This window comes from Geotrypetes seraphini, chromosome 2, assembly GCF_902459505.1.
Source record: "Geotrypetes seraphini chromosome 2, aGeoSer1.1, whole genome shotgun sequence".
Lineage (NCBI taxonomy): Eukaryota > Metazoa > Chordata > Amphibia > Gymnophiona > Dermophiidae > Geotrypetes > Geotrypetes seraphini.
In genome coordinates this window covers 528,825,314-528,845,683 of record NC_047085.1, presented here as the reverse complement: position 1 = coordinate 528,845,683, position 20,370 = coordinate 528,825,314, and the positions used below count along the sequence as shown (strand labels likewise).

General features: G+C 43.7%; 1 protein-coding gene across 4 annotated transcripts in view; it reads left to right on the top strand.

Annotated features, from left to right (window-relative positions):
• SMARCD3 (SWI/SNF related, matrix associated, actin dependent regulator of chromatin, subfamily d, member 3) overlaps positions 1-20,370 on the top strand; it is a 212,371-nt gene that overhangs the window by 162,565 nt on the left and 29,436 nt on the right. For all 4 annotated transcript variants that reach the window (XM_033932758.1, XM_033932759.1, XM_033932755.1 and 1 more), the window contains one exon: positions 17,681-17,803. In XM_033932758.1, coding sequence (XP_033788649.1) covers positions 17,681-17,803 — 123 coding nt within the window. The remainder of the gene's footprint in view (positions 1-17,680; positions 17,804-20,370) is intronic.

Sequence of the window (20,370 nt, the reverse complement as noted above, 5' to 3'; positions counted from 1 at the left end):
CGTTGGAGGTAGAAGGCCAACGCTCTCTTACAGTCAAGAGTGTGGAGCGCCACCTCTCCGGGATGAGAGTGGGGCTTGGGAAAAAACACAGGCAAGACAATGGACTGATTGAGGTGAAAATCAGACACTACTTTAGGCAAGAACTTTGGATGAGTGCGGAGTACCACCTTGTCGTGATGGAATACCGTGAAGGGTGGGTCCGCTACCAGAGCCTGTAACTCACTAACCCGCCGAGCGGAAGTGAGCGCAAGCAGGAAAATTACCTTCCAAGTGAGGAATTTTGGATGGCATTTGTCTAGGGGCTCAAATGGAGGTTTCATTAGTTGAGCCAGAACCACGTTGAGGTCCCAAACCACCAGAGGAGGTTTGAGAGGAGGGTGGACATTCAGGAGACCCTTCATGAAGCGAGAGACTAAGGGATGGAGCGAGAGGGCTTTCCCTTCCAGGGGCTGGTGAAAGGCCGCAATCGCACTGAGGTGTACTCGAATGGAGTTGATCTTTAGGCCGGAGTGAGATAATTGAAGTAAATAGTCAAGGACCAGAGGGACGGGGACCGACACCGGGTCCTGGCTGTGGGAGGAGCACCAGGTTGAGAATCTGGTCCACTTTTGGGAGTAGCAGGTTCTCGTCGAGGTCTTTCTAGAGGCCTCCAATATCTCCTTGACTGATTGAGACATGGGGAGAGAAGTCAGGGGGAAAGAAACCAAGCATTCAGATGAAGAGATTGAAGATTGGGATGTAACAGCGAACCCTGACCCTGTGATAGTAGAGAAGGAAACCGAGGCAGAGGCAGTGGATCTCTGACACTGAGTTGAAGTAGAAGGGAAAACCAAGGCTGGCGTGGCCAGCGAGGAGCAATCAGGATCAGGTTGGCTTGTACTGTTTTCAGGTGGACAAGCGTCCGCAGGATCAGAGGAAACGGCGGGAACGCGTACAGGAACCTTCCCTCCCAGTCGAGGAGGAAGGCGTCGGCCTCGAGCCGGTCCGGGGAGTACATCCGGGAGCAGAAGAGAGGCAGTTTGTGATTGTGGGGGGATGCGAACAGATCTATTTGAGGTGTCCCCCACTGTTTGAACACCTGTCGTAGGGTTTGAGAGTGCAGTGACCACTCGTGTGGCTGGAGGAGGCGGCTGAGTCTGTCCGCCAGGCAGTTTTGTTCTCCTTGTATGTACACCGCTCGAAGGAAGGTGTTGTTGGAGATTGCCCATTTCCAGAGGCGCAGGGCTTCCCGACAGAGGGACCAAGACCCTGTTCCTCCTTGTTTGTTTACATAGTACATTGCTACCTGGTTGTCGGTTCGGATGAGGACCACCCGGTCGTGGAGCAGATGTTGAAAGGCTACAGCTGCGAGATAGATGGCCCGGAGCTCTAGCACGTTGATGTGACAGCGGCGGTCTTCCGCTGACCACATCCTCTGCGTGCGTAGGCCGTCCAGATGGGCTCCCCAAGCGTACTCTGACGAGTCCGTGGTGAGTACCTTGCTGTGATGAGGGGCGAGGAAGAGTAAACCTTTGGAAAGATTTGAAGAGTCGGCCCACCAGCGGAGCGATCTTTGCAAGGAAGGAGTCACTGTCACGGGACGGTCGATCGGGTCCCAGTCTTGACGCCATTGAGAGGCTAGGGTCCATTGAGGGATTCTTAGATGGAGGCGGGCGAATGGTGTGACATGGACAGTGGAGGCCATGTGGCCTAGGAGAGTCATCATCTGTCGAGCTGATACCGAGGTCAGCAGAGAGATCCTTCGACTCAGACTTACTAACGCCTCTAAGCGCGGAGGGGGGAGGAAGGAACGGAGGCGAACCGTATCCAGCGTGGCCCCGATGAACTGTAGGGACTGCAAGGGGCGTAGTTGGGATTTTGGGAAGTTTATTTCGAACCCCAGACTTTGTAGGTAGGTAATAGTCTGTTGGGTCGCTGAGATAACCCCTTCCCTGGACGGGGCTTTGATCAACCAGTCGTCCAGGTAGGGGAATACCTGGAGGCCCTGGGAACGTAAGGTTGCTGCGACCACCACGAGGCACTTGGTGAAGACCCGAGGTGATGATGCTAGGCCAAAGGGGAGGACTCGGTATTGTAGGTGCCAGTCCCCTACCTGAAAATGCAAGAACTTGCGGTGAGCGGGGTGTACTGGGACATGTGTGTACGCCTCCTTCAGATCGAGGGGGTAGAGGGTCGGTAGGGAAAGCATCCGAAATTTTTCCCGTACTAGAAATTTGTTGAGGCGTCTCAAGTCTAGTATTGGGCGTAGGTCTCCCGTTTTTTTCGGTACCAGTAAGTAACGGGAGTAGAAGCCCTTCCCCCGTTGGTCAGGGGGAACCTCCTCCACTGCCCTGAGGCGAAGCAGGTCTCGAGCCTCGGAGAGGAGCAGGGGTAGCTGTGTCCGGTTGGGTGGGCAATTCCTTGGGGGGTTGTCTGGAGGAATGGGCCGAAAGTTGAGAGAGTATCCTGATGAGATCACGCCAAGGACCCATGCGTCCGACGTGACTTGTTCCCAGCGAGGGTAAAAGGCCCGATAGGAAGGGGGCCTGGGACTATGGCGGAGGGGGCCCGCCCCCTTCCGCGAATCCCGTCAAAAGGACGGGGATGGTTTGGAAGTCGCAGGCGGTTGGGACTTGGGCATGGCCCGGTGGTGGGCTTGTGGACGCCTAGGTGGAGGCCGCGAGAAGGGAGGGGTGGATTTTTGTGGGTAGCGGCGTGGAGGGGCCCTGAACGGCCTGGGCGCGGGCGGTTTAGGTTTTTGCCGGACGAGGGAGGCAAATGAGCGTTCGTGTTCAGAGAGGCGTTTTGTAGCCGCCTCAATCGTGTCATCGAACAGCTCTTTTCCCACGCAGGGTAGGTTAGCCAACCGGTCCTGTAAGTTGGGGTCCATGTCGACCAGGCGCAGCCAAGCTAGTCGGCGCATGGCGATAGCAAAGGCTGCCTCTCTGGAGGAGAGTTCGAAGCCATCGTAGGCCGCGTGGAATAGATGGAGGCGCAGGTTGGAGAGGGACTCTAGAAGCAGGCCAAACGCTCCTTGGCGGGAGGCCGGTAGGTCAGTCTCAAAGGCTCTCAATAGTCCAATGAGGTGTTTGAGGTAGGATGTGAAGGTGAAAGTGTAGCTTTGCACCCTAAAGGCCATCATGGCATTTTGATATAGTCTCCTGCCGAACTTGTCTAGGGTTCGGCCTTCTCGGCCTGGGGGGACCGCGGCTGAGACCCGGGATGGATGGGCCTTTTTCAAGGAGGATTCTACTAGCAGCGACTGGTGGGAGAGCTGTGGTTGTTCGAATCCTGGGTAGGGTACTGTGCGGTACTTGGCCTCCATTTTGGAGGGTACGGCTGTGACCATGTAGGGGGTCTCCAGGTTCCTGAAGAAGGCCTGTTGGAGTACCGGGTTAGGCGGTAAGCGGAGGGACTCTCTGGGCAGTGATGGCATATCCAGCTCCGCTAGATATTCCTTAGAGTATCTGGAGTCGGACTGGAGGTCTAAGTCCAAAGCGTGGCCCATGTCCTGGACAAAGCGAGTGAAGGATGGGCGAGATGTTCCCGAGGCCCCGTGCGGGGTCGGTGAACGAGACCTCCGTCGGGTGGAGAAGGATGGGGAGGCTTCCCTCGAGTATCGAGGTTCCTGCTCCGATCCACGCTCCGAGACCGGGGAAGTACTGTGAAAGTGTTCCGGGGTCGTAGATCTCCGACGTCTCGAGGAGCCCCTCGGAGACGATGTCGGGGTTCGAGGTACCGATCGATGTCGAATCGGTGACCTCGACCCGGACTCCCTCGGTGAAGACCTGCAACCTCGGGTCGGAGTCCCGGTCCGAGGGGGAGTTCGGAGGATGCGCGGGTTGGAGAGTGATAACTCAGCCACCCTTAGGTACCCATATAGGTACGAATGACACTGCCAGGAACACCCCGGAGACCATCACCAGAGACTTCGGAGCCTTGGGTGAGAGGCTGAAGCAGACAAGTGTGCAGGTAGTCTTCTCATCAATCCTCCCAGTTAGAGGCAAGGGAAGAGCCAGAGATGAATGCATCCTGAGAACGAACGAATGGCTACAAGGATGGTGTCGAGATATGAACTTTGGATTCCTGGATCATAGAGAGGCGCTACAGGGACTACAGGGACCAGACGGACTCCATTTGACCAGCAGAGGTAAGAACGTCTTCGGACACCGACTAGCCCGCCTGCTTCGCAGGGCTTTAAACTAGGTAAGTTGGGGGAGGGAACCTACTCATATACTGGTATGGAAAGGAACTATCCTGATGGGACGAGTCGACACTCTGTTTCCGAAGTAAGGACCCAATTTGCAAACAGTTCTATAGGAGCCACACAGACTCAGTCAGGAATAGCCTCACAGGGACTCAGCAAACACAAACACAAAGTGTGGAGGGCCATGTATGTTAATGCACACAGTTTAGGCAATAAAATTCTAGAACTGGAAACTGAAATAAGGGATGCCAACCTGGACGTGGTGGCAATATCCGAGACTTGGTTCACGGACACACATGGGTGGGATATGGCTAAACCTGGGTACAATCTACTTCGTCAGGACAGAGAGGGCAGGTTAGGTGGAGGGGTAGCACTATACATTAAAGAGGACATCAAAACCACCAGGATCACTGATGTCAAGTATACTGGGGAGTACCTCTGGGTAAACCTGGCAAGAGGTGGCAAAAAATGCCTGTATCTTGGTGTGGTATACAGACCTCCAAGACAACCGGAAGACATGGATGCAGAATTAATTGAAGACATAGAGAATATAACTCTACGGGGCGACACTGTACTGCTACGGGACTTCAACATGCCTGATGCAGACTGGAACACATTTTCGGCAACAACCAGCAGCAGCAGGAGGCTTTTGACCTCCATAAAAGGAGTACATCTCAGACAGATGGTAAAGGAGCCCACTAGGGCCCAGGCGATCCTAGACCTGGTACTCACCAACAGGGAAAGCGTCTCAGAGGTCTCGGTGGGAAATACGCTGGCCTCCAGCGACCATAACATGGTATGGTTCAACCTTGGGAAAGGGTCCCCTAAATCAATTACAAAAACAAAGGTGCTCAAATTCCGGGGCACCGACTTCGCACACATGGGAGATTTCGTCCATCAGACGCTGCAGGACCAAGCAGAGACCGGCAATGTGGAAACTATGTGGTCGTACCTGAAATCATCCATACACGAAGCAACTAATCGCTACATAAAATCAGTAGATAAACGACAAAGAAACAACAAACCCCAATGGTTCACTGAAGAGATCTCGCACCTCATTAAGGAGAAGAAAAAAGCATTTCTTTCCTACAAACGTACTCAGAGAAGAGAAACTAAAGTAGAATATAAGACCAGATCTGCAGCGGTTAAAACAGCAGTTAGGGAGGCCAAACTTCGAGTGGAAGAAACTCTGGCAAAAAACATTAAAAAAGGGGACAAATCCTTCTTTAGGTATATCAGCGATAGGAAAAGGAACACAGACGGTATAGTACGCCTTAGACAACCGGATGGAAACTACGCGATGGCGGATTCAGAAAAAGCAGAACTACTAAATGAATATTTCTGCTCAGTCTTCACCTGCGAAGCACCGGGACACGGACCACAGTTGATGATAAAACAAGACGTGGATGACCCGTTTCAGAATTTTGTGTTCACACCTGGGGACGTCTACAACGAACTGGCAAGGCTAAAGGTAAACAAGGCCATGGGACCGGACAATTTACACCCAAGAGTGCTCAGAGAATTGAGAGATGTTCTGGCGGAACCGTTGGCAGTGCTCTTCAATCTCTCACTAAGTACGGGGAAAGTTCCGTTAGACTGGAAAACAGCCAACGTCGTTCCTCTGCATAAGAAGGGTTGCAAGGCTGAGGCTGCGAACTATAGACCGGTAAGCCTCACCTCAATAGTGTGTAAACTCATGGAAACACTAATTAAGTATAAATTAGATACGATCCTGAACGAGGAAGATCTCCGGGATCCCAGCCAACATGGATTCACCAAGGGTAGGTCATGCCAGTCCAATCTAATCAGCTTCTTTGACTGGGTAACAAGAAGACTGGACTCAGGAGAGTCTTTGGACGTCGTGTACCTGGACTTCAGCAAAGCGTTTGACAGCGTCCCACACCACAGGCTGCTGAACAAGATGAAATCGATGGGATTGGGAGAGACTCTAACTGCATGGGTTAAGGATTGGCTTAGTGGCAGACTTCAGAGGGTGGTGGTTAACGGTACCCTCTCTAAAATGTCGGAGGTGACTAGCAGAGTGCCACAGGGTTCAGTCCTGGGCCCACTCCTCTTCAACATATTCATTGGGGATCTGACTCAGGGGCTTCAAGGCAAAGTAACCTTATTCGCTGATGACGCCAAACTATGCAATATAGTAAACGGCTATAATCTACAGGATGCTATGGAGCAAGACCTGCATACTTTAGAAAGTTGGTCCTTGAACTGGCAGCTGGGCTTCAACGCCAAGAAATGTAAGGTCATGCATCTCGGTAACGGAAATCCTTGCAGAACTTACACCCTGAATGGAGAAACTTTAACCAGGACTACGGCAGAACGAGACTTAGGAGTAATCATCAGTGCTGACATGAAAGCAGCCACTCAAGTGGAGAAGGCTTCATCTAAAGCACGGCAGATGATAGGTTGTATCAAGAGAAGCTTCGTCAACAGGAAACCTGAAGTCATGATGCCATTGTACAGAGCCATGGTGAGACCTCATCTGGAATACTGTGTGCAATTCTGGAGGCCACATTACCGTAAGGATGTGCTCAGAATTGAATCGGTTCAGCGGATGGCCACCAGGATGGTCTCGGGGCTAAAGGGTCTCCCGTACGAAGAAAGACTGAGCAAATTGCAGCTCTACACTCTCGAGGAGCGTAGGGAGAGGGGAGACATGATTGAGACATTTAAGTACATCACGGGACGTATCGAGGTGGAAGATGATATCTTTCTTCTCAAGGGACCCTCGACCACAAGAGGACATCCACTCAAACTCAAGGGAGGGAAGTTTCGTGGAGACGCCAGGAAGTACTTCTTCACGGAGAGAGTGATTGAGCATTGGAACAAGCTTCCAGTGCAGGTGGTCGAGGCACGCAACATCCTAGACTTCAAGAACAAATGGGATACCTATGTGGGATCCCTACGAGGTCATGCTAAGGGATAGGGTCACTAGGACTTGAATGAGCGGGTCAGTAGAGTGACAGTATAATTACAATTATATTTTAGGGGGTCAGTAGACTTAAGAGGGTGGGTAAATAATGTGGGCAGACTTGATGGGCTATAGCCCTTATCTGCCGTCATCTTTCTATGTTTCTATGTTTCTAGCGGTCCCGTACGAGGTGTAGGTGAATCGCCTCGTAGAGTGGGGGAACCCTGGGCCTTCTTGGAGGTACGGCGGTTCGAGGTTTCTGTCGTTTTAGCACGACGTTTTGCACCGCGGCGGTCTGTGGAGGGAGAGCGCCTCGGGTGCTTCGGTGAGGAGTCTGAGGAGGATGGAATGCGGCGAAGCTTGCACGCTTTTCTTCGAGGTGGCTCGACGCGAGGCTCAGGCTGGTCTGGTACATGCGGGGTCGAGGTCGAGGCCGGTTGCAAATGGGCCATTGCAGCGGACAGCTCCGACGAGATCATCGCTCGGAGTAGGTCCTGGAAGACGGGCACGGACAGCATCGAGGGCATGTCCACTGCCTCGGTGCACTCCACTGGGGGCAACCTCGTATCAGAGTATTCCCGTGTGGTGGAGGCACGGCCCGAAGGCTTGGAGGGCTTCGCCGGGGCTGTAAGCATGGGACTTCCGCCATGCGTCGCCGGTGTCCCCGAGGCCGGTTTCTTTGCTGGTACAGAACCTGAAGAGGGAAGAGGGGACTTACCCGGAGCCGAGGTTTTCTGTTGTCCCGAGGACTTCGGGTTCGAGTCTCGAGGCGATGCCGAGGTATTCGGGGCCGAGGTCAAGGCCGGGGCCGACCTCGAGGCCGAGGTAGAGGGTTGGTCCGGGGCGAAAAGATCCGCCATGCGGGCTTTCCTTCGACGGAGGGCCCGGTTCTGGAAAGTAGCGCACTGGGGGCAGGAGTCGGTTGGATGAGCGGCCCCCAAGCAGAGGATGCACCGGCGATGCGGGTCTGTGATGGAAAGAAGCCGCTTGCACCGGGAGCACTTTTTAAAGCCGGTCAAAGGCCGGGACATAGAATCGAAAGTGGCCGCGGCTCGAATAGCCACGCGGCCACGGGGACCCGGAAGCCTCCGGGTCGGTGAAAAACGAAGCAGGAACAGTTGAAACAAGAAAAAACTCGCGCACAGCGACTAAATCGAGAAAAACAAGAAAAAATTGCGGTGCTAGAAGGCAGTTGGGGCAGAGCCTGAAAAAACACGACTTCTAGGCTCAGCGGAAAATTTTGAACTGGAGACCATGAGGGGATGCGCCCCCTAGTGGAGCAGGAAGGCACGCATGCGTGGAGCAGCAGAGCAAACTTAAATCTTCAATCAAGTTTGCTTGAAAATGCTTCCGCGGGGCGTGGCTTGGACGCGAATGCTGACGGTTGGGTGAAGGAGAAGCTCCGTACAAACAAGCTTATTTTACAGAAATTACTACAAAAAAGAAATCAGAAAACATTAACAGAAGATGACATCTAAAAAACAAAACAAGTGCGATTCAGAAGCTAGTGGATCCGGTATCAGCAGCAGCAATAAAAGATCAAAACCAGAGCCAAATAATACACCTTCAAAAGTTCCGTTGCCATCGGATGAAAGCCCCGACGTCATGGAAGAATTGAGACAAATCAAAGAAATAGTATTAGACAGCAACAAAAAACTAAAAAAAGCAATTGAAGATGCTGCACTTCTTACCAAAAGAGTGGATATAGTTGAAAACAGAATAAATGACCTGGAAAACAATACAGAGCAACTGAATACAGACATGAGAAAATCTAAAATAATATGGAAAGAAGTTGAAGAAATTAAAAGAGACTTGGAAGACAGCCGAAATCGAGAAAGAAGAAATAATTTAAGGATCATCGGGATTCCGGAAGGGGTAGAAAAAAATGACCCTATAACATTCCTGGAACAATTTCTACCTAAAATATTACCTTTAAAATTCAAAGCTGCATTAGAAATTGAAAGAGCACACAGAATACCAACACAAAATAAAAACCTTCAATCAAGACCAAGAACTTTAATATTTAAACTTTTGAGACACCAACAAGCAGTAGAAATCTGCCAACTTGCAAAGGAAAACAAAAACCTCAAATGTCAGGATGCAAGAATCCACATTGTCCCTGACTTTGCAAAAGAGACTGCAATGCGAAGAAAACAATTCCTGGACATGAGACCCCAACTGCGAGCTCTAGGGGCTAGATATGGCCTTCTTTATCCAGCAGTAATGAAAATTACCATTGCTAACAAAACTCAAAACTTTTCAGATCCTACAAAACTTCAAGATTTCATCGATCAATGTGAACAGCCAATGACCTCTTAAACAAGAACTTATTATCGAATAATATATTTGTGTTTATATTTATATTTATATTTAAATTAATAAACATAAAGATTAAATATGAAATACAGATATAAAGTTCGATACAGAAACAGAACTTTTAACTTCAACTGAAAGGAATTGGAAGAACATGGAATTGTGATTTGAACTGCAGGAACATTCTAAACAACAAAAAGGAAAAAAAAAAAATCTTCAGCACATGTTTAAAGATATATACAAAAACTTACATGTGGAACTCTGAGCCAGGAAGCATTCCGATGGTGAGACTGTGAAATTGCGCAGTATTGGACTTTTATTTACTCATGACCTTACATTAAGAGAGTCGCTGATTGGATAAGGAAAGCAAGGGGCGTCAAAATTAAAAAAGGCACCAATCGCTTTGACAAATGTAGGATATTGAGTAAAACGAATTCGTATTGGATAAAAGTAAAATTTCCTTTCAATGAATAAACTTCCGGTTACTTTGCGTTTCAAAGCACACAGGACAGGAGTACATGTCGGAAGGAACCGACATGTTGTCTTGTCATGCTGCTGGGAGACGAGATACGAGCGAACTTGAGACAAACGGAGGATTGGGACAATGACAAAGAAGGGAGATGGATGCAAATTGAAAATTGTCGGAGATAGCAATGGACATGAACAGCTTGGGACGCAAAATGGGACAGGAGGTTTGTGAAAACTGAGAATAATTTCCTGAAGTGCTTTTGATTAAACCCCTCCACATCTTAAGTCAAAAAAAAACCATAGAATTTCAATTAGATACCTTTATTGAATTCATAGGAAATTCTACCTACATCTTCCTTTGATAAAGTATGGCACTGAGTTGTCTCGAGTGATACCACCGGAATGATATTTGTTTGTTGAGCCTTTTTGCAGGACCGGGACGCGATTTTTTTTGGCGACGGCCATGACAGTGACAGACACTCAGAGATGTTATGGCCACGGCTTGCACTGAAGGCCGCGCGACGGTTTTGTAAAGAGAGGGAGTGCTCTTCTGGATGTGATAGTTTCCTACTCTTTGATTTGATATTCTAAAAGTGCAACTAATAACTATTTTGAAGGGAAAAGATTAAAGTTAATCTCCTGAAGGTTGGACTGAGGAGATGTCTACTCATCCTTTGTGACTGCCTTCAAACATATACCTAAGCCTTAAAAATATAAGTTATAATATTTTAAATACAATTATTCATCATTTTGAATTAATTTATATCTAACTGAACTTGTGATTTACATTGTTGTCATATGTAATAATTTCCTTAAAGAATAGGGAAAGAATGTAATTCATACTTAATATTTAAAAATGAAAACATTTCTTGACACCACTTAGAATTTACTGTTAGAAAACATTTACTTTATTATACAATACAAACCAAAACATAATAATAAACTTAAAAAAAAAATAAAATAAATAAATTATACATTGGGAATTTATAATAGAATAAAATAAATTAAAACATCTCTAAAGGGAGAAATATAATTAAAAAAAAGATAAAATAAATAATAATGGTAGTAAATATAGTTATATATTGTAATAGCTTGTAGGAGTTATATACACCTAACCTCAATATGCGTATCCAAGTGGTCATATTAAAATGGGGAGGGAAGGGAGGGAAGGGAAGGGGGAAATATAATGGAGAATGGGGTAAAGAAGAAAAAGGGGATATTCTAAAATATTTTAAATACTGGGAAAAAAAAATTAAGGAAAACAAATCATATAATTTTAAGGAAAATATATCAAAAATGCATAAATGGATCTTAAAATAATATCCTTAAACGTTAATGGTCTAAATCATATGATAAAAAAGAAAAAAGCACTATTATTTTTAAAAAGGCAAGATGCGGATTTATGCTTTATACAAGAGACCCACCTCTCAAATATTGAATCTAGTAAACTACAAGGAGGTTGGGTCAAACATTGTTTTTTCTCACCAGCTACAAAGAAAAAAGCAGGAGTTGCTATTCTGGTAAATAAAAAATGTAATGCTACATTCAAATTAAAGGCAACAGATATTAATGGAAGATGGATAATTGTGGAAATGAATATGGGAAATACTACCATGACGTTGTTTAATATATACGCCCCTAATTCGAACCAAAATGAATTTTTTAAAACTCTTCAACAACTGATATTACCACTGGCTACTTCAAATATAATAGTAGCTGGGGATTTTAATGCTGTTATGGATCCTCTATTGGACAAAAACCCAAGTAGATATATGAAATCAATGGGATTAGATAATTTAATACAAACTTGTGATTTAATAGATATTTGGCGAATACTTCATTTTAATGGACGGGAATTTTCATTCTGTTCTCATGTTCACAATTCCTTTTCAAGAATAGATTATATATTTATATCAAAACACCTAGCACATCAAGTAACAAAAGCTGCCATTGATCCAATTATTTTATCAGATCATGGTGGGGTATGGATTGAAATTAAAATCACAGATCAAAATACAAATAGAACAATATGGAAGTTTGATAATACATTGCTTGCTGATCCAATATTCTGTGAAAATTTTCAAATAAAAATGAAAGATTTTTTTCAAATAAATGATAAAGATGAGATCTCTAGAGAAATATTATGGGATGCATTTAAAGCATCAATAAGAGGACAAATTATTTCTTATTCGGCTTATCTTAATAAACAAAATAGAAAACAATACTCTAATTTAGAAAAAGAAATTAAAAATTTAGAATTAAAATTAATAGGAAAATGGGAATATTCTACACAACAAGAATTGTTAAAACTCAAAGGTAAATACAATGAAATATCATCAAAAATGATAAGGAAAGATTTATTTTCTCAGCAGGCGTTGTATTATGGAAACTCAAATAAGTCGGGAAGAATACTGGCAAATTATCTAAAAGTGAAAAAAAAGAAAACAAAAATAATTGCTATAAAAGATGAAAATGGTGAAACACTTACACAAATTGAACCAATCTTAAAACAATTTCTAAAATTCTATAAATCTCTTTATTCTTCCGAGACTTATTTAAATAAAGAAAAGGAAGGTTTAGAATTCTTGAAACTATTAGAGGGTCCAAAAGTTCCTGAACATATAAAACGAAGTATGGAAGAACCAATATCAATAAAAGAATTAGAAACAGCTTTGAAATCCCTTAGAGTTGGATCCGCTCCAGGTGGTGATGGTTATACAGTGGAATTTTATAAAACATTTCAAAACTCTTTATTACCCTATTTATTAAATCTTTTTCAATATCAACTTAATAAAGGTTGTACAAATGGCACTATGGCAGAATCACTAACAATAGTTTTGCCAAAGCCAAATAAAGATCCCACTTTGGTATCGAACTATAGACCAATTTCTTTAATAAATGTAGATGGAAAATTATTAGCAAAAATCCTTGCGTTAAGATTGGCTAAAGCTCTCCCACATATTATAAGTATGTCTCAAACAGGATTTGTTGCTCAAAGACATTCATCTCATAACACTAGATTAGCATTCCATATGTTATACTTAACAAAGAAAATGAATGAGCCCACTTTTGCTGTTTCTTTAGATGCAGAAAAGGCTTTTGATAGAATAGAATGGACATTTATGTATCAAGCAATGGAATGGTTTGGTATAGGTCCTGGATTCACACAAATGATACAAACATTATATAGCTCCCCTTCTGCTAGATTATACATTAATAATACATTTTCAGAAAAATTTAATCTACAAAGAGGAGTCAGACAAGGTTGTCCTTTGTCTCCTTTACTGTTTGATATAGTTTTAGAACCCTTAATATTAGCAATCCAACAAGTAAAGGAGATACAAGGTATAACTCATTCAGATAAAGAATACAAAATATCAGCTTATGCTGATGATTTACTATTATATTTGAGGAATCCAGAATCTACCATTCCATATTTACTTGAACTAATAGAAAAATTCGGAAAATTTTCAGGATATAAAATAAACTGGAATAAATCAGAAATACTTCCATTAAATATACATTGTACAAAAAGTTTATTTAATTCATTCTCTTTTGTTTGGAAGGAAGATGCTATTAAATATCTTGGAATTTGGATTACAAAAAATTTAGAAGATACAATGAAAATTAATGAAAAAAATTTATTACAAAAAGTGACAGAGATGTGTGAGCAATGGAACCCTTTACACTTATCTTGGTGGGGAAGAATACAAACTGTTAAAATGATGATATTACCTATAGTCTGTTACCAAATGGGAATGATACCAGTTTTCTTCCAAAATTCTTTTTATAAAAAATTAAATAAGATATTAACAAAATTTATTTGGCTTGGAAAAAACCCCAGAATTGCATTAGTGTCATTGCAAAGACCAATTGCGGAGGGAGGGGTAAATTTTCCCAACTTTTATAGGTATCATCAAGCCTATATTTTACGTCAAGGTATGTATTGGATCCTCCCAGAGCCCACTGTAAATATTCCAGATTGGTATTGGCTAGAATGGAGACTTATGTTTCCATTACGTCTTAGTCATGTAGTTAGTATCAAGATGCCAAGGCTATACAAAGAACATAAAATATTCATGGATACATGGAAAACTTTAAGATATATAAGTAATCTAACTCCTATTCCAATTAGTAAATCAACAACTCAAACGATTTGGTTAAACCCCAAGATCAAAATAGGCGGTTTCAAAATAATCTGGAAAAACTGGATGATAGCAGGTATTCGTATTCTAGACGACATAATAAAAAATGGTAAAATGCTGGAATTTTCACAATTGCAACATAAATTTGATCTTAATAAAACACAATATTTTAGATGGTTGCAATTGAAGCAATCCATTCAGGTAGGGTTCCCTGAATGGAAAAATCTTACTAATTATCACAGCTTGGAATTCTTGTGTTTCCAGATAAATTCAATAGGACATGAAGCTGCACAGTGGTATAAATTAATATCCGGATATATAAATAAAAAACCAAAAAATGGTCTTAGAGACATTTGGAGCATTGAGATAAAGCACCAAATTAGTGCATCTCAATGGCCACGAATTTGGTCTTGGAGGTTAAAATGTACGGTGTCAGCATCTATGAGACAAACTTGGTTTTTTCTTTTACATAGAGCTTTATGGACCCCTACACGTTTACATAGAATTGATAGCTCTAAATCTAATAGATGCTGGCACTGTCATGTTGAAATTGGGACATTAGACCATCTTTTATTCTTTTGTCCATTCATATTAACATTCTGGAAATCAATTTGGCCTCAAATAAATAGGATGTTGGAAAACCCAGTAGCCTTGACATATGATACTATATTATTTGGAACAACAATGAGAACAAAAAGTCAAATAACATCAAATAATAATAAACTTTTGTTTATTTTAACTGGAATAGCAATACAACAAATCACATTTAATTGGAAAAGACATGACAGATTAAATTACACTTTCTGGTGGAATTCTGTTTGTCATATATATAAAATGGAGCTTACCATAGCAATACAAAAAGGATATATTAATAAATTTCAAAAGATATGGAGACCATTAACAGATTTTTGTAATGAATGATTAACTTTTCCCATGAAAAAAAAAAAAAAAAAAAAATTGATTGGAGGGGAATGGGGAGGGATTTTGTTTTTGATTTTTACACACTATGTCAATGTTGAATGAATTTACAATAAAGTTGTTTTTAAATATTATTGATTGAAAGGGAGGGAGGGAGGGGGGATTATTGCGTTCAAGAGAAATTATATAGATTTAGATTTACTGCATAATATTAAAAATTTTGTATAAAATTAATTTTCTAAAAAATGTTAAACTGGATGATGATAGGTGTGTTTATCAAGTGTGTATATTTAAGTTTCTAATAAGTTTATATGAAACACTTGTTGTAACAAAAGAAAATGAATAAAGATTATAAAATAAAAAAAAAATGAAAATGCTTCCGCATCGGGGCTCCGTAGATGACGTCACCCACATGTGAGAATATCATGCCTGCTTGTCCTGGGATAAAGTACAGTTCTTCTTTTACAGTGTAGTTTCAATGATTTGAACTACAAATCTGTCTGCCAGACTGCCATACGATTCCAATAATTTTCTATAAACTTCCGGTGTGTTTTCCATCTTTATTTGCACTTTCTTCTAAGATCTATAAGTCATGCAAATTTGAAACAGGAGCCTTTTCTATTTCTTAAAGTCATTGTCCATCCTTTCTTACGCAGAAAGGCTAATCAGATACTCCCACCAAAATAAAATTTCCAATTGTATTTCTTTTTCAGATCTCTGTAGCTGAATATAGGCCATATTACACTGTACATTATAGCCCTTACATGTTCTTATTCAAATACAGAACTATAATCAGTCTTATCTTGTTGATTTCTTCTTGCAATTTCCATTTTATTATGCAAACTCCTTCTCCTATATCATCCAATAAAGGATATTTATTTATTGTCTCCTCAGTTTTGCACCTCTTCACCTCCTATCATCTCTGTCCCATTTTCTGTGGCCAGACTTTAAAACTGTTCTTCCATATATAAATTTGAATCTTTTTTATTAAGATTTCCATCTCATCCATAACTGCACATATAATTAGTCACCTTGGTAATATATCCTTCTTCTCATGACTATATCCATATCACTCAGTCATTTTTGGAATTTTCTTTAAAGACAAAACAAATAGGAATCTAATCATATAGTATTAATATGACCATAGTGTCCTAAAAGGACATGGGTTCTGCTTTTGAGAGGAAGTCTTTTAATTTATCCGGCTCACTAAAAAATAGAGACTTATCTCCACTAGAAATTCTCATTTTAGCTGGATAATAAAGACCATACTTGTATCCTTTTTCTTTTAGTTTAGGTCTCATTTCCAGGAATTGTTTTCTTATGTTTGCTGTGTTTTGGGCAAAATCTGGTAAAAACCAAATTTTTGACCCTTTATACTTCAAGTTCTTGTCACTTTTTGCCACCTTTAAAATATCAACCGCCTGTTGATAACTTAATAATTTAATTATCAGCCCTCCTTGCAGGTATTCGGTGAGCACGCTCTATTTCAATGGGGTGATTGAAATTCAACTGTAACAGTCTGGGCAACATATTCTCTAAATATTGAATTGCATTACCCCATTCTAAATTTTCAGCTAAACCAAAAAGTTTCACATTCTTTCTCCTTCCGCAATTCTCATAATCCTCAAGCTGATGTGTGATCTTCAAAATATCATTTTTACACCTCTTCTCTGCACATTCTAAAGCTTCCGTTTTTTTTTCCAATTCAGTTGTTCTTGTGTTTGCTATTTCCAATTGGCGATGAATATTCATAATTTCTTCTTTTACATCAGCCACAGTTGTTTAATATATCTCAACTCCCCCATAACTTCTGCTTTGCTGAGTTCTTCCGTTGCGTCTCCAGGAAGAGGAACCTTAGAGGGGGTAACTTGATCCTGCTTTTGGCGCTTAGCAACCCCTCCGGTTTCGTTTTTAGCCTGTCGTGTACTTGCTATGTTCCTACACTGCACTATACCTCTTAGAAGCAGAAAAAAGTAAGGTATCTTATTTTTGAGTAAATAACCGTTGCCCAGGTCGGAGGAGCGTCGCGATCACACTTCCATTTTGTGTGCGCGCTAAGCCATGCTCCCCTCATTTAGAATATTGTGTACAGTTCTGGAGGCCGCTCCTTCGAAAAGATATAAAAAAGGATGGAGTCAGTCCAGATAGATTGTGAGCCCAACGGGACAGATAGAGAAAATGCCTGATTGTAAACCACCTAGATAACCTTGATAGGTGGTATATAAATATCTCAATAAAAGCTAAAATGGAGTGTGGTCTTCGTCATAAGGCATATGGGAACAGACTTAAAGATCTCAATCTGTATACTTTGGAGGAAAGGTGGGAGAGGGGAGATATGATAGAGACGTTTAAATACCTACGTGGTGTAAATGCGCATGAGGTGAGTCTCTTTCATTTGAAAGAAAGTTCTGGAATGAGAGGGCACAGGATGAAGTTAAGAGGTGATAGGCTCCGGCGTAATCTGAGGAAATACTTTTTTACTGAAAGGGTGGTAGATGTGTGGAAACAGTCTCCCGGAAGATGTGGTGGAGACAGAGGCTGTGTTTGAATTCAAGAGGGCCTGGGATAGGCACATGGGATCTCTTAGAGAGAGGAAGAGATAATGGTTCCTGTGGATGGGTCATTTGGCCTTTATCTGCCATCATGTTTCTATATTTGTATGAGTTGAATGAGTGAGGGGAAGGGTTTCTAATTTTTATCATGAAAATTTTCTATTTTTAGATCCATGAAACAATCGAATCCATCAATCAATTGAAAATTCAGCGAGATTTCATGCTCAGCTTTTCCCGAGACCCAAAGGGTTACATCCAGGACTGGTTGCGATCGCAAAGCCGAGATCTTAAGGTGAGAGCCAAGGGGAAAGGGAACAAGATTTGTCGAGGACTAGTTATGCCATCAGATCTGAAATCAAAGGGATATTGCAAGAGATGTGACCACGGATAGATACAGTATAAGATCCTAAATCTCAGAGAGAGAACCCCAGTTATATGGCACCGTTCTTGCTGAATCTGCCCCTTGGTTGTCTTTCTCGTATCTCCCCACTGCCAGTTTTCTTGCTGAATCTGCCACTTGGTTGTCTCTCTCTATATCTCCTCACTGCCAATTTTCTTGCTGAATCTGCCACTTGGTTGTCTCTCTCGTATCTCCTCACTGCCAATTTTCTTGCTGAATCTGCCACTTGGTTGTCTCTCTCATATCTCCCCACTGCCAGTGATCTTGCTGAATCTGCCACTTGGTTATCTCTCTCTGTATCTCCCCACTGCCTGCCAGTGATCTTGCTGAATCTGCCACTTGGTTGTCTCTCTCTATATCTCCTCACTGCCAATTTTCTTGCTGAATCTGCCACTTGGTTGTCTCTCTCTGTATCTCCCCACTGCCTGCCAGTGATCTTGCTGAATCTGCCACTTGGTTGTCTCTCTCGTATCTCCCCACTGCCAGTGATCTTGCTGAATCTGCCACTTGGTTATCTCTCTCTGTATCTCCCCACTGCCTGCCAGTGATCTTGCTGAATCTGCCACTTGGTTGTCTCTCTCTGTATCTCCCCACTGCCAGTGATCTTGCTGAATCTGCCACTTGGCTGTCTCTCTCTGTATCTCCCCACTGCCTGCCAGTGATCTTGCTGAATCTGCCACTTGGTTGTCTCTCTCTGTATCTCCCCACTGCCAGTGTCCTTGCTGAATCTGCCACTTGGTTGTCTCTCTCTGTATCTCCCCACTGACAGTGATCTTGCTGAATCTGCCACTTGGCTGTCTCTCTCTGTATCTCCCCACTGCCTGCCAGTGATCTTGCTGAATCTGCCACTTGGCTGTCTCTCTCTGTATCTCCCCACTGCCTGCCAGTGATCTTGCTGAATCTGCCACTTGGCTGTCTCTCTCTGTATCTCCCCACTGCCTGCCAGTGATCTTGCTGAATCTGCCACTTGGCTGTCTCTCTCTCTATCTCCCCACTGCCAGTGATCTTCCTGAATCTGCCACTTGATTGACTCTCTCTGTATTTCCCCACTGCCAGTGTCCTTGCTGAATCTGCCACTTGGTTGTCTCTCTCTGTATCTCCCCACTGCCAGTGATCTTGCTGAATCTGCCACTTGGCTGTCTCTCTCTGTATCTCCCCACTGCCAGTGATCTTGCTGAATCTGCCACTTGGCTGTCTCTCTCTGTATCTCCCCACTGCCAGTGATCTTGCTGAATCTGCCACTTGGCTGTCTCTCTCTGTATCTCCCCACTGCCAGTGATCTTGCTGAATCTGCCACTTGGCTGTCTCTCTCTGTATCTCCCCACTGCCAGTGATCTTGCTGAATCTGCCACTTGGCTGTCTCTCTCTGTATCTCCCCACTGCCAGTGATCTTGCTGAATCTGCCACTTGGTTGTCTCTCTCTATATCTCCTCACTGCCAATTTTCTTGCTGAATCTGCCACTTGGTTGTCTCTCTCGTATCTCCTCACTGCCAATTTTCTTGCTGAATCTGCCACTTGGTTGTCTCTCTCGTATCTCCCCACTGCCAGTGATCTTGCTGAATCTGCCACTTGGTTATCTCTCTCTGTATCTCCCCACTGCCTGCCAGTGATCTTGCTGAATCTGCCACTTGGTTGTCTCTCTCTATATCTCCTCACTGCCAATTTTCTTGCTGAATCTGCCACTTGGTTGTCTCTCTCTATATCTCCTCACTGCCAATTTTCTTGCTGAATCTGCCACTTGGTTGTCTCTCTCTGTATCTCCCCACTGCCTGCCAGTGATCTTGCTGAATCTGCCACTTGGTTGTCTCTCTCGTATCTCCCCACTGCCAGTGATCTTGCTGAATCTGCCACTTGGTTATCTCTCTCTGTATCTCCCCACTGCCTGCCAGTGATCTTGCTGAATCTGCCACTTGGTTGTCTCTCTCTGTATCTCCCCACTGCCAGTGATCTTGCTGAATCTGCCACTTGGCTGTCTCTCTCTGTATCTCCCCACTGCCTGCCAGTGATCTTGCTGAATCTGCCACTTGGTTGTCTCTCTCTGTATCTCCCCACTGCCAGTGTCCTTGCTGAATCTGCCACTTGGTTGTCTCTCTCTGTATCTCCCCACTGACAGTGATCTTGCTGAATCTGCCACTTGGCTGTCTCTCTCTGTATCTCCCCACTGCCTGCCAGTGATCTTGCTGAATCTGCCACTTGGCTGTCTCTCTCTGTATCTCCCCACTGCCTGCCAGTGATCTTGCTGAATCTGCCACTTGGCTGTCTCTCTCTCTATCTCCCCACTGCCAGTGATCTTGCTGAATCTGCCACTTGGCTGTCTCTCTCTCTATCTCCCCACTGCCAGTGATCTTCCTGAATCTGCCACTTGATTGACTCTCTCTGTATTTCCCCACTGCCAGTGTCCTTGCTGAATCTGCCACTTGGTTGTCTCTCTCTGTATCTCCCCACTGCCAGTGATCTT